Genomic DNA, 12302 nt, shown 5'->3' with positions numbered 1-12302 from the left:
TGGGTTGGGTTATAATTTGCCTATATGTATAGTTTTATACTCATACCTCAACACAACTCAAATTTAATACACAAATAAAATTTACTTATTTTTAGCTTATATTAGAACACATGACGCAAGCCTGAGCTCCCTGAGCTTATATATATATATATATATATATATATATGTATGTATGTATGTATGTATGTATGTGTGTGTGTGTGTGTGGGTGGGACCTTTTAGTTAATTTGTATTCAAATGAAATTTTAAAGATACTTAAAAAAACTTCTCACTTGTATTGGCTGAATTTGGTGATGATATAATTGATAGATTCAAAAATCAGAAACATGATGGAAAGATTTGTTTATAATTAGGCAGATTTGTCGGCATGTTAAGCTTTGAAAGACCCCACAAAGTAATGTAAAAAAAAAAAAAAAATAGACACACACAAGTGAAGGTCCTTAAAAGGCACCCATCAACCTTTGTGATAAACACTAGCACTAGCAACACCACCACCACCAAAATGCCATTAACAAAAGCCACATAGAAAAGTTTTCCTTCCAAACTTCCCAACCCCCTTCTCTATCTATCTCCACCTCAACCCAAATTCCGTCGAAGATCCATGTGGCATATGCTGGCTGCAGTCACCCGAAACCTCCAAAACATGAAGAAGAGTCCACGAGTAGCCGACGAGAGCATGTTCGGCGCCAGCGGAAATGGAGCTGACATGGAAAGAAGACGGCACGGGTGGCACGGGTTTTCGTTTATCTGCACCGTTCTGCGTGCTCCGATCTCGATTCTCTCCTGCTTCTCTCACCCGCATGTTAATGGCGCTGATGGGGTGTGGGTTTCCGGCGAGTTTGCTCAGCTTTCAGAGATGAATCATCTCATGGTAAGCGACAGCATGCGCTATGCAATATTAATGTAAAAAAATTACAGCGGCCATTATTGCTTTCTGGGTGCTCTTGAAAAGGACTTGGGATTTCTTCTTCTTTATAGTACACAAGTGCTTGCATGGATATATATATATATATATATATATATATTGGCAGAAATAACCTAGTATATATATGGTGATCATGATCCATGTTAAAAAATATATATATATATATATATATATATGTATATTTTTTTTGTGTGCCAATAATATATATATAGAGTTGATACGAAGTGCATGCATGCTTTCAACATCCATATATATATATATATATATATGAATATTGGAGACCTTCGATTTGTGAATATGGCTTTTTGATCATCAATTGGCTCTCTTGGGTGGCTTCTGCTTTAGTTCGGTGATGGTACTATATATATATATATATATTCAAATAGGTTTCAAGAATTTTATGATCCAAAGTTGAGAGAGTGATTTTTTATTTAATTGGGTTTTAAATTAATTAAAAATTAATAATGTTTGCACACAAATGGGTCACTAATTATTATAGTAGTCATGTACTTTATAAGATTACGTTTAATAATGGATAGTTGCAACTTAAAGTTTGGTCTGTTTTATTGGGGGAGAGAATGAAATCTGTCTCCTTGACATAGTGAACCTTTTGTCATGTGGGGGAGGAGTTTGGCTTAGTTCCGGCCAGTGAAAAACATTATTGGAAATTCTCGTGTTTTTAAATTTTTAATGATTCTTTCACTGAAGATAAGCCAGAAGAATATATAAGGTTGAAGGATGAAACCTTTGTGCAGTGTATAAGGAAGTTTTGAGGTCACAATAAACACTACGAGCTCCGTTTGTTAAAACTTTTGTTTTCTGTCTTTTGTTTTCATATTTATGTCAAATCAGAACCTTTTATTTTATTTTTTCAAACCAATTAACACAAAAGAAGTCCCTAAAATGCATTAACTCATGGTAGAATTTTTTAAAATACGATTTATTTATTTAAGAAAGAAATGTTTAACAAAAGTTTTTTTCTTTTTGTGACTTCTTTCGAAACTTTAATTCGGTTATAGTTATATATATATATATATATATTGGCAGAAATAACCTAGTATATATATGGTGATCATGATCCATGTTAAAAAAAAAAAAAAAAAAAAAATTATATATATGTATATTTTTTTTGTGTGCCAATAATATATATATAGAGTTGATACGAAGTGCATGCATGCTTTCAACATCCATATATATATATATATATATGAATATTGGAGACCTTCGATTTGTGAATATGGCTTTTTGATCATCAATTGGCTCTCTTGGGTGGCTTCTGCTTTAGTTCGGTGATGGTACTATATATATATATATATATATATTCAAATAGGTTTCAAGAATTTTATGATCCAAAGTTGAGAGAGTGATTTTTTATTTAATTGGGTTTTAAATTAATTAAAAATTAATAATGTTTGCACACAAATGGGTCACTAATTATTATAGTAGTCATGTACTTTATAAGATTACGTTTAATAATGGATAGTTGCAACTTAAAGTTTGGTCTGTTTTATTGGGGGAGAGAATGAAATCTGTCTCCTTGACATAGTGAACCTTTTGTCATGTGGGGGAGGAGTTTGGCTTAGTTCCGGCCAGTGAAAAACATTATTGGAAATTCTCGTGTTTTTAAATTTTTAATGATTCTTTCACTGAAGATAAGCCAGAAGAATATATAAGGTTGAAGGATGAAACCTTTGTGCAGTGTATAAGGAAGTTTTGAGGTCACAATAAACACTACGAGCTCCGTTTGTTAAAACTTTTGTTTTCTGTCTTTTGTTTTCATATTTATGTCAAATCAGAACCTTTTATTTTATTTTTTCAAACCAATTAACACAAAAGAAGTCCCTAAAATGCATTAACTCATGGTAGAATTTTTTAAAATACGATTTATTTATTTAAGAAAGAAATGTTTAACAAAAGTTTTTTTCTTTTTGTGATTTCTTTCGAAACTTTAATTACTCATGAACTCATACACAATGAAGAATTTGAAAAGTTGAAGCTCCTTAACCGGCCAGCTGCTTCTGCTGCAATTTTTTTGCCTTGGTATTATGGTGCAATTTACTCTCTCAATTAATCACTTTGCATGTATACCCTTCCATTATAATATGAAACGTTTGAGTGTGTGCTCCATTTTACAAGTTTTGTAAGCCACCTCATTGAGCATACTTTGATAATCCTTAATGCTAGGTAAATTAAAGCATGATACTCATGAAGGGCCCTTTGTTTTTTTTTTTTTTTTTGAAAATATTTTATAATTCCCCTATACTTTAGCAGATTTTATCTTTTTAGACTTCAGTTTTCAATTTGGTCAATTTAAGATCCGGTTCATGAAGATTTTAAGTCTAAAATTTTTGTTAATTTTGTTTCAAATTAATAAATAAACATTAACGTGAAAGTACTATTATATGACTATTATTATTTAAAAAAACAGATTGGATAGGTATGAGCCCACCCTTTCTACTGGGGTGGAATATTTTGTTTTTTAATCAAAGTTATGGGAATAAATTCGCAGTTTTATCGAGAAGCCTCTACTTAATTTGTCAGAAACTAGATATGATCTGTTGCCTACCAATTATACCATATCATCAATTCTAGGAAAGCAAGCTCATTAATTTGCCATTTTTAAAAGTTTTTTTTTTAGATCCCTTACTTTTCTTTTTCTTTTTTCTTTTGGGTGCAGTAGCTACTAATTAGGAACTAATTGTTCCATATTTATTTCCAATAAAAAAATAAATAAATGTTTTGGTAGTCGCTAGCTAGAGGGGGATAAATAAATGAATGTTTGAAGAATTCAAAATAGTTAGTGGGGAGCCTAAAAGAAGAGCAATAATGTGGTTGAATTTATGTCCATAATAAGTGGGAAACAAGCAAACAGTCAACTGGTCCAACTATGGGAACTTCATTGGTGGTGATCGAGTAGCTACCAACCCTACAAGATTTAATGGTATAAGATTTTTCTCTCCAAAACATCAGCCATTTCTATTCACAAGCTTAATCCATTTGATGATGATTATCGAGGGATACTATTCCTTCAAATTTTCTGCCCAAATTACGTGCAATTTTAAATAGAGAGAAACACAAAAAATAAGTTTAGGGCTTACTTGCCTCGGACAATAACGATACAATTTGATGTGAAAATTTTATAGGTCTTAACGTAAGTTTTTCGAATTCAATTTGGTTATAGAGCCATCAAAGGAAGATGTTAGCCAAAAGGATAGAATTTGATGTGGCTATGTTTCCAAATAGAATATGCTATATATATATATATGGTAACATTTATCTTTCCATTAAAATGAAAAATAAAGAAAAATGCTTAATTATGAGGTACTACAATTGTTATTAAGTATAATTTTTTATAAACTGATGAGTCAGTTTACATGATAGTCATGTTAATTACGATTAAAATTAATTAATTATTTTACAAAGATTAATGTAGTACTTTGAGTGGCCAGCGCTCACGTGATCAGCAGCAAACAATAATAAATTAATAATGAATATGTTGTCGGTATAACCGTATAATTAAGGAGTTAATTAATATTTAATACTTGTTAAATTGGAAAAGTTTCATAGCGTTAACACTGAGCAGACATCACTAATTAATCCCATCGGTGGGCATCACATCAACGGCAAATCCCGGGGGAAATTAAACAATTACTTTGGGAGTGTTAAAACTCTGAAAATAAAATACACAAATTCACCATTCTCCTCTTTTCCTCAACCTTCACACAATTTATTTAAATAAGCCGATGACACTACTTAACCCGTATGATTCTTTTAGTAAACATGTTACTTTGAGATGACTTAACCCTTTTGACTGTCTGGTTTGACATTTTTGACTGATAGAAGGAAAGTTTTATACACAAAATAATAGTTCATGAGGTCGAGAGTATGATTCTTTTAGTAAACATGTTGCTTTGAGATGACTTAACCCTTTTGACTGTCTGATTTGACATTTTTGACTGATAGAAGGAAAGTTTTAAACACAAAATAATAGTTCATGAGGTCGAGCAGTAGGGTTGATAGTTTATGGAGGCAAAATGAAAATGCATTGTAGTTCGTGGGGGGAAAAAAACGTAATTACCCTTTCTTAATTATTGAACATAAAAAACAATTACACTATCGAAGTTATATTCTTACAGCTAGGAATGAGATTGAGGGCAATTTTTTGCCTTAAAATTTAAGGTAAAGATGGTAAAAATAGGGGAAAAAATTGTTTTCGTTTATATGTACAAGTTATGTGGTTCACCTGTAGGTTAAACATATCGACTCGAAATTGACCTGTTTATTAAACAGGTCTAATTAGGGTGACCCAACTTGACATGAGTCCTACTTTATTAAACCCTAATTTGTTAACTTCATATCAAATTTCCAAATCGTATTAAAAATTATTACCCTTAACAATCATTGCTATGATTGGCAGAGTTGTCCTTTTTCCTTTTCTTTTCTCAATATTGGATTGATTTCTTGATATATTCTGATGAATTGTAGGATTAGAACGACACAATTGTGAATTAGGATATACTAATTTTTTTTTTTTTTTTTTTTTTTTGAGTTTTTTCAAACATCTTTATTCTTCATCTTATGATTATTAATTATCATAATAAAAGTGAACAAAAGTATGGAAGCAACATATCTAGAGTCATGATTTAAAAGAATGACATGGAAAACTTAAAGTAGCTTTGGAAGTGCTTTTATCTTATCTTTTGCTTAATCAACACGGTTTCATATGCCAAGCTCCTATACCCTCCATATTTCTTTTCACTTTTCTATAAGGGCTGAAAATGACAAGGGGGGGAATAAAGTAGATTATCAAGTACCGATGGAAATAATTGAGACTTGATAGTGACTAAGATACTCTTGATGAAGAGTACATAAAATATCAAAATTTATATATATGGGGAATCAAGTAGACAGACCATCAAATTTGAATTTATTTATATCAAAAATGCTATCGGGGGTGGGGCATGATTTTCTTCATGGATTATAATTGTAAGCCTGCCTTGCCTGCCGGCTCTGTCAACGAGTAGGATCATCTCTTGGCGAACATTCACGAGGATTCGGCTTTCATCCTATAAATCAAAAGAATCGGACACTTTTAGGTAAAAGGATTGAGGGTCTAGATTTGTTTAAAGCAAACCACATCGTGGAACAGAGGATATCAGCTTCAAGCAGGGATGGATCCAATTTTCAATTTGGGGAGGGACCAAGGGCCAAAAATTTTTTGGGGAGGGACCAATTGGCAAAAAATATCTTAATTTTCTTTTTTACCTAATTTTTTTTTTTCTACCTTAAATTTTTTTTTTTTTTTTTTCTTGTAATTTGGGGGGACCAGGGCCACTCCCAATCCCTCCATAGATTCGTCTTTGGCTTCAAGTGAAATGATATTGTCCGTTCTAGGCTTATGCATGTTTTTTATATTGGGTTTATTCCAAAAAGCCTCGTACTATTTAGAGAGAGCATATTCCATATAAAATACATTCGGAAAAACTACCTTTTTGCCCCCATGAACTACAACGCCTTGACACTTTCCCCCCATGAACTACCAACTGTGACACTCGACCCCCATGAACTACCATTTTGTATCTAAAACCCCCCTTCCGTCAGTCAAAAACGTTAACTCAGATAGTTTACCTGTCACTTTGCCCTCATGAACTACAATTCATTGTCACTTTGCTCCCATGAACTACAACGTATTGTCATTTTGCCCCCATAAACTATAACGAGTTGTCACTTTGACTAACGGAAGGGGCCTTGTACCGACGGAAGGGGGGTTTTTGAGCATAAAATGGTAGTTCATGGGTCGGGTGTCACAGTTGATAGTTCATAGGAATAAAGTGAAAATGTGTTGTAATTCATGAGGGCAAAAGATAGTTTCCCCAATACATTCTTTTTTCACACCTAAACAACGTGTGAAGTCACAATATTATTGTACTGAATTTTAGCAAAAAAATTTATTTTGAAGTGTCTACTGGATGAGAAAAATAGCCCATAATAAATATAAATGGTACTTTAAAAGGTTTAGGATCATAAAAGAAAGCTAATATATTTATGGCTTACAAGAATAGCTAAAAAAAAAAAAAAAAAAAAAAATTTGACTGAAGAACTTGTGAATTGCTTCAACGAACGAATAGGAAAGAGGGACTGTGGTGGTGGCGGAAGCCAGAAGAAAAATCTGGTGTTTTTGACGATGAGTTGATGAAAAATATGGTATTTTGGACTTTATCATGTTAGGTGTTCACTTGGTTTATGCAAAGTCTTTATAAAAAGTAATTTTGTTTTAAAAATACTTACACCCATTGGAAGAATAAACGATGTTGATCCATTGTTTATTAAGCTTTCTCAAGAGAGCTTCAGGTGTCTTCAAAAGGGCTAGCTAGTGTTAACGAAACACAGAAATCTTTAGGAAAAATAATTAACCAACTTTAAGAGTGGAAATTGTAGTTATTCCTATATTTTATGTTTAATTTTGTTTTTTTTTTTTAGAAAAAAAAGAAAAATATTACTTGACTTGAGTAAAATAAAATAAGATAATTGTTGAGTAAAAAAGGCTAAGAGGCCCATTATTGTTATTATTATTTTTAATTTTTTTTTAAAGTATTCTTCCATCATATTGATATACGCTAGCAAGTTGTAAAAGAGTTATAAGAGTTATAGACTAGTTGTAAGTTTAACATAACTCTTTCTTGGAGATAAATCAAGCGAAATTTATTAGTGAATCAACTTAAACACACCGCTCTACAGAGATGATATTAGAGATAGTATGAGAGAGACGTTGGCAACCTTGTCAGCACCAAAAGACTATGTCACCGAGCCTACTATTGCAGAAGCCATAGAAATTCATAATGTGTAAGCGAACACTACAAGAATGAATCAATTAAAAAAAAAAAATTGATCATTAAATTAAAATAAGATTGTATCATATAGAATGCCTATTAAGAATTCTTGTGTATACATTATACAGATGGAATTATATATGATAGAAAAGGACCAACAATTGTTAATTGGTTCAATTCTTTTGTTAGAATCAATTTGTCACCAGAGAAAAATTAACGACAACGGCTACGAAGATTGTATTTTCTAGTAGGTGAAGAGGTAACAAAATAATTCTCTCCAATGCCCTCTTCTTTTGGTGGCATGTAGTCAGGATCTTGGAAATTGTCTACCCCATCTGCTACCTCAGGGTCAATCCATTGAGTCCAATCTTCATCACCATCTGTATCCCAAGACTTCACCTTGTTCATCAGATCTTGTAGCATCTCAAAATTCAACCTCTCAAAGTCCCTGCAAGTTGTAAAAAGTCCATCATCACGTGAAAAGTCGAGATTTGAATTCAGAATAACTTATCTCAAAAGCTTTAAGCTGATACCTGTATGTGAAAATGGCATGTAGAAACTGAAAGACAGCAAGACCTGCAAAGAGGGATCTAGCTAGATTGATCATCCACGTTTGTTGCTCAATACCATTTGTCACATATCGAAGTATAGCAACCTCAATCAAGAATGTAGCACCTAGACCTGTGAGAAAAAGAAAATCATTAACATTCCACAAGTTTAAGTTGATTGGAAATGGTTGATTTAAACGTTTAATTAAGATTCTAACAAATACGCTTACCAATATTAAGCCGGGGTCTCACACTATATGTTGACTTTGTACTGGTGAACATGTAGATGACAAATATTGATATGGTGTAAACAAAGGCGGCTTTGATCAATCGTGCCTCAAGCACTAACGTATTGTGCAAGGCAAACAGCTTATCTAAAGCTAGAAACATTGCTGCTAGCTTCTGTTCAAAAGCTTCCTGCATAATACAAAAAATGGACTTTATGGATTAGAAACCAATTTGAGAACTTGCACGCATGGCTGCATTGCTTGAGATTTGAGAAGATGCAAGCATAATTAAAAGCTAACCTGAGCTTCTAAGATTGATTTTGAGTTTTCAACCAGATGGTCATTAGCTTGTTGAAGCTGCACATGTCGCCGAAGGAGCTCTTCTTGCTGCTCGCGCCCTAATTTAGCTAGCTGTTGCAAGATAACACTGCAAATATTGAAGAAAATTAACAACTGATTAGATAAAGCATACAATATGAATTTAAGTACATGGCTCCATTGCCTTTATTACCTGCTCTCTTCTAGTGCTTGAGACTGAAATTTGGCCAGGGACTGAAGCCCCTGAAGCGCTTCAGATTGTCCCTGTATAAGTTGCTTTTGCTTATCTAAGGAGATTCCAGCTATGTTCCCAATATCATCAGCTTTGCTTTGGAGCTTACTCATCTTTGTATACATTGTATCTCCCACTTTGCTTATCTTGTTCTCTATTTCAACAGCCTCATTTTGTAAATTGTCAATTTCCTTTCCAAGGTTATTGTAGGACTCATGAATTACTGTCATCCCTTCTTCAAATTTAATCTTCATCTTTTCTTGCCCTTTCTGCAATTCTGATTGAGAAGCTGTAATCTTCTCAGATTGCTCAAAAACTGCCTCTGACTGCTTCAATACACCTTTGATCTGATTTTTAACATTCTCAGAAGTTTGAGCCACTTGTTGGGTTTGTTGATCAATTTTAGTCAAAGAATCATGGATATCTTTTGAGCCCTGCAACAAATGCTCTGCTTTCTCTTCAATGGTTTCTAGTTTTTCTTCTGCATGGTCAGCTGATTTTACCAAAAGATTCACCAGTTTCTCTGTGTGAAGCCTGAAATAAGAAGACCTGTAAACAAAACAAAATCAAAATTCAAATCCAAATCAGATTTTTGGTATTTTCTTCTAGATATTTCAAGAAAAAGGGAAGAAATTAAATTGAGAGAAGCTAATATATACTCAACTGTAACTGATTGCAAATAGAATTGGTTTCTATGAAGAATTGGCGATAAGTATGAATGGCATTGTTATCAAGTTTTTCAAGGCATGATTTCATTGGAGAGCCAGCACGGCATGGAGGAAAAGAGGATCTTCCAGAATCCTTCTGAAAGCAATTGCTAAGATCCCAAGCAAATCTCTTCCTCCCTTCATTGTCATCAGCAGTAATGTCAGAGCACTTGGCAAAAAGCCCTTGATAAGCATCATACCAACAGGATTTTAAGCCAGTCAGTTTTCTTCTAGCATTGTTCAACCTTTCCATTCCCTTTTCATCATTGAGAGCATCCATCGAGAAATCAGCCACAACATCCCCAGAGATTCTTAGAGTTTCATGAGCGTCCTCACTGGATTGTTTGTTGCCTGGAAACCAAGACCATGACGTGCCAGATTTTGATATTGAAAGTAAGACCAACAGAAAAAGAAGAAACTTGTATTGCCCCATGATCTGGATTTCTTTCCTGGCCTGGCCTGATTGTTCCTCTTCTTCTTTGATTGATCACCTGAATTATATATCCAACTAAGTAAATCATAAAGGCATAGAGCTGTATGTATATTTCTAAAAAGATTTCGAGTGCTAGAAAAGGAAGCACAAGTGATGCCTACATGATTGACAGAGCTGGGAGAAAACAAAATGATTAATAAATTGCTTAATCAGGAGCCGGCCCTTTAGAGAATATATGCTTATTCATCAGCAGTTCAATACAAGATCCATTACAATCAAATTCCAGGCAGAGAATTAAATAAAATAAAAAATACCCTCTTAAGATTTCAGTCTTAATTTGAAACATATTATTCCAACTGCATGAAATTTCCGGGTTGTCCTTAACCTTCTCAAATCACTTCACCTAATTGTATGATATTTCAGATATTTTTCTGAAGTTAAAACTTATTTTATTCCCCCCTAAACTGAATATTTCTTTAAGACTTGTAAACCATTGATGAATGATCCCCTGAAATTTTGAAAATAAATTGACTCCCCCATCGAACAAGTTCACATTCTCGATTCATCTATTTGATGCAAAAGTTTGACATGGTTGCTGAGTTCGATGCACATGCAGGTAACCAATATATATATATATATATCGTTATCAATCCCTGAACATATCATGGGTTTTAAAAGGTGCTTCTTTTCAATGGGATTGTTCGTATTTGGAAGAGAAACCAAGCACTCAGAATACCATACGCACTACCATACAAAGAAAATAGATAATTACAAGGAAACAAATTTAGGAAAGAAAAGAAAAAAGAAAAAAAAGAAGGAAATTGTGAGAGAGATACCTTGGTTGAGATTGTATTAAACTGGCTGTTGATGTTGTGTAAGAGCCAATTCTGCAGAAAGCTTGTCGTTTTGGGTGCATGCAAGAGTAATAGCCAATAAGCTCTTCTTCTTCCTTTTATCTGTCTTTCTGGCTTCCGGCCAACTCAACTGTGGCAGGAAGTATAACACAACTCGCTTGAAGCAAGACAAATATATAGATAGGTTGGGAAATAAACCGACAATAAAAACAAAACCTTTCCAAGGAAGGAAACGAAAACAAAAACAAAAACGGTGACGTTTTTTTTTCTTTAAGAGAACCACCGACTTGACTCTGTTTCTTTGCCTACTTACAACCCACAACAAGTAATCAAATCTAAAAGCAAAAATTAAAAGAAAAAAGGAACACCCAATTGTAATTTGGCACATTTGGTAGATTATTTAGACTTAGTCCATCCCACCTTGACCTGGTGTAATGAGCCATGAACTGTACGTTTGGTCAATTTCATGTTTGGTAAACTGTAAAATCAGGATTGGAAAATTAAAATTTGTATTATGATACAATGTTAAATTATTAATTATTTCAATTACAGTAGTACCATCATGAATAGCCCCTCCACATGGATTTTATTACATGTATAAATATAGCACAATAAAAATATACAATATGAGGATAAATGGACAAGCAAGGATGTAAATAGTGAAATTTTCATCCATTCACCTTATCAGTATTAAAATATTAATTAAATAATTAAATATATTATTTTTTATTAATTTAAATATTTTTAGATAAATAGATATTTAACATAATACTAGTAGGATTTAGCTTATATGTCGTAGTTTAAACTATGGAATATTTGCCGTACTTTCTTTTAGATGGCCCAGATTTTGTTAGGACCTTTTTAACTCAAAAAACTAACGGTGTTTACTAAACAAAGTAGATGACCTTTAAGACTTAAGAGTGTATTTTGAGAAGGCGTTCTTTGATTTTCTCAACCGATGTTAGTTTTTCACATTATATATGATTTTTTTCTTCAAGGTTCAGAAAGGACAGCCATGGGATGGGGTTCTTTATAATGGACCGTCTGATTCTTTAAGCTCCACCACCAGGGGTTTGAAACTTCGAGTCCAAATAAATAAACAAATGAAACTTCTATTTTATTTTAGGGAAAAATATAAAAAAACTTCTCAAACTATCAGTCGTTTTCGATTTAGCCCCTTAATATTTCAAAAGTGATAAAGTAGCCCCTCAAATTACCAAACTATTGC

The 12302-nt window shown here is 33.1% G+C and overlaps 2 protein-coding genes across 2 annotated transcripts; one reads left to right on the top strand and one right to left on the bottom strand.

Moving 5' to 3' along the window:
- Positions 1–492: 492 nt before the first annotated feature.
- Positions 493–986, top strand: LOC132183398 (uncharacterized). The gene has a single exon (XM_059596829.1). It carries the CDS (start codon positions 602–604, stop codon positions 905–907), a length of 306 nt encoding a protein of 101 aa, XP_059452812.1. The 5' UTR covers positions 493–601; the 3' UTR covers positions 908–986.
- Positions 987–7968: 6982 nt separating this feature from the next.
- On the bottom strand, positions 7969–10220 carry LOC132180689 (protein GAMETE EXPRESSED 1-like). Its single transcript, XM_059593594.1, has 6 exons — positions 9745–10220; positions 9042–9629; positions 8831–8957; positions 8534–8720; positions 8289–8436; positions 7969–8203 (listed from the first exon to the last, which is right to left on the bottom strand). The coding sequence occupies exons 1-6, from the start codon at positions 10218–10220 to the stop codon at positions 7969–7971; spliced, it is 1761 nt and encodes a 586-aa protein (XP_059449577.1).
- Positions 10221–12302: the final 2082 nt, after the last annotated feature.

The sequence above is a fragment of the Corylus avellana genome, chromosome ca5, assembly GCF_901000735.1.
Source record: "Corylus avellana chromosome ca5, CavTom2PMs-1.0".
NCBI lineage: Eukaryota > Viridiplantae > Streptophyta > Magnoliopsida > Fagales > Betulaceae > Corylus > Corylus avellana.
This window is presented reverse-complemented; position numbering and strand designations above follow the sequence as displayed.

Bases quoted from the DNA above. Each gene is read 5' to 3' on its own strand.
- LOC132183398 (XM_059596829.1), top strand. From the start codon at position 602: ATGTGGCATATGCTGGCTGCAGTCACCCGAAACCTCCAAAACATGAAG.
- LOC132180689 (XM_059593594.1), bottom strand. From the start codon at position 10,220: ATGGGGCAATACAAGTTTCTTCTTTTTCTGTTGGTCTTACTTTCAATA. The intron at 9,630-9,744 runs GTTGAGTATATA...TTTTGTTTACAG, and splicing joins TCTATTTGCAATCAGTTACA to GTCTTCTTATTTCAGGCTTC. The intron at 8,437-8,533 runs GTAAGCGTATTT...TTTTTCTCACAG, and splicing joins GAGACCCCGGCTTAATATTG to GTCTAGGTGCTACATTCTTG.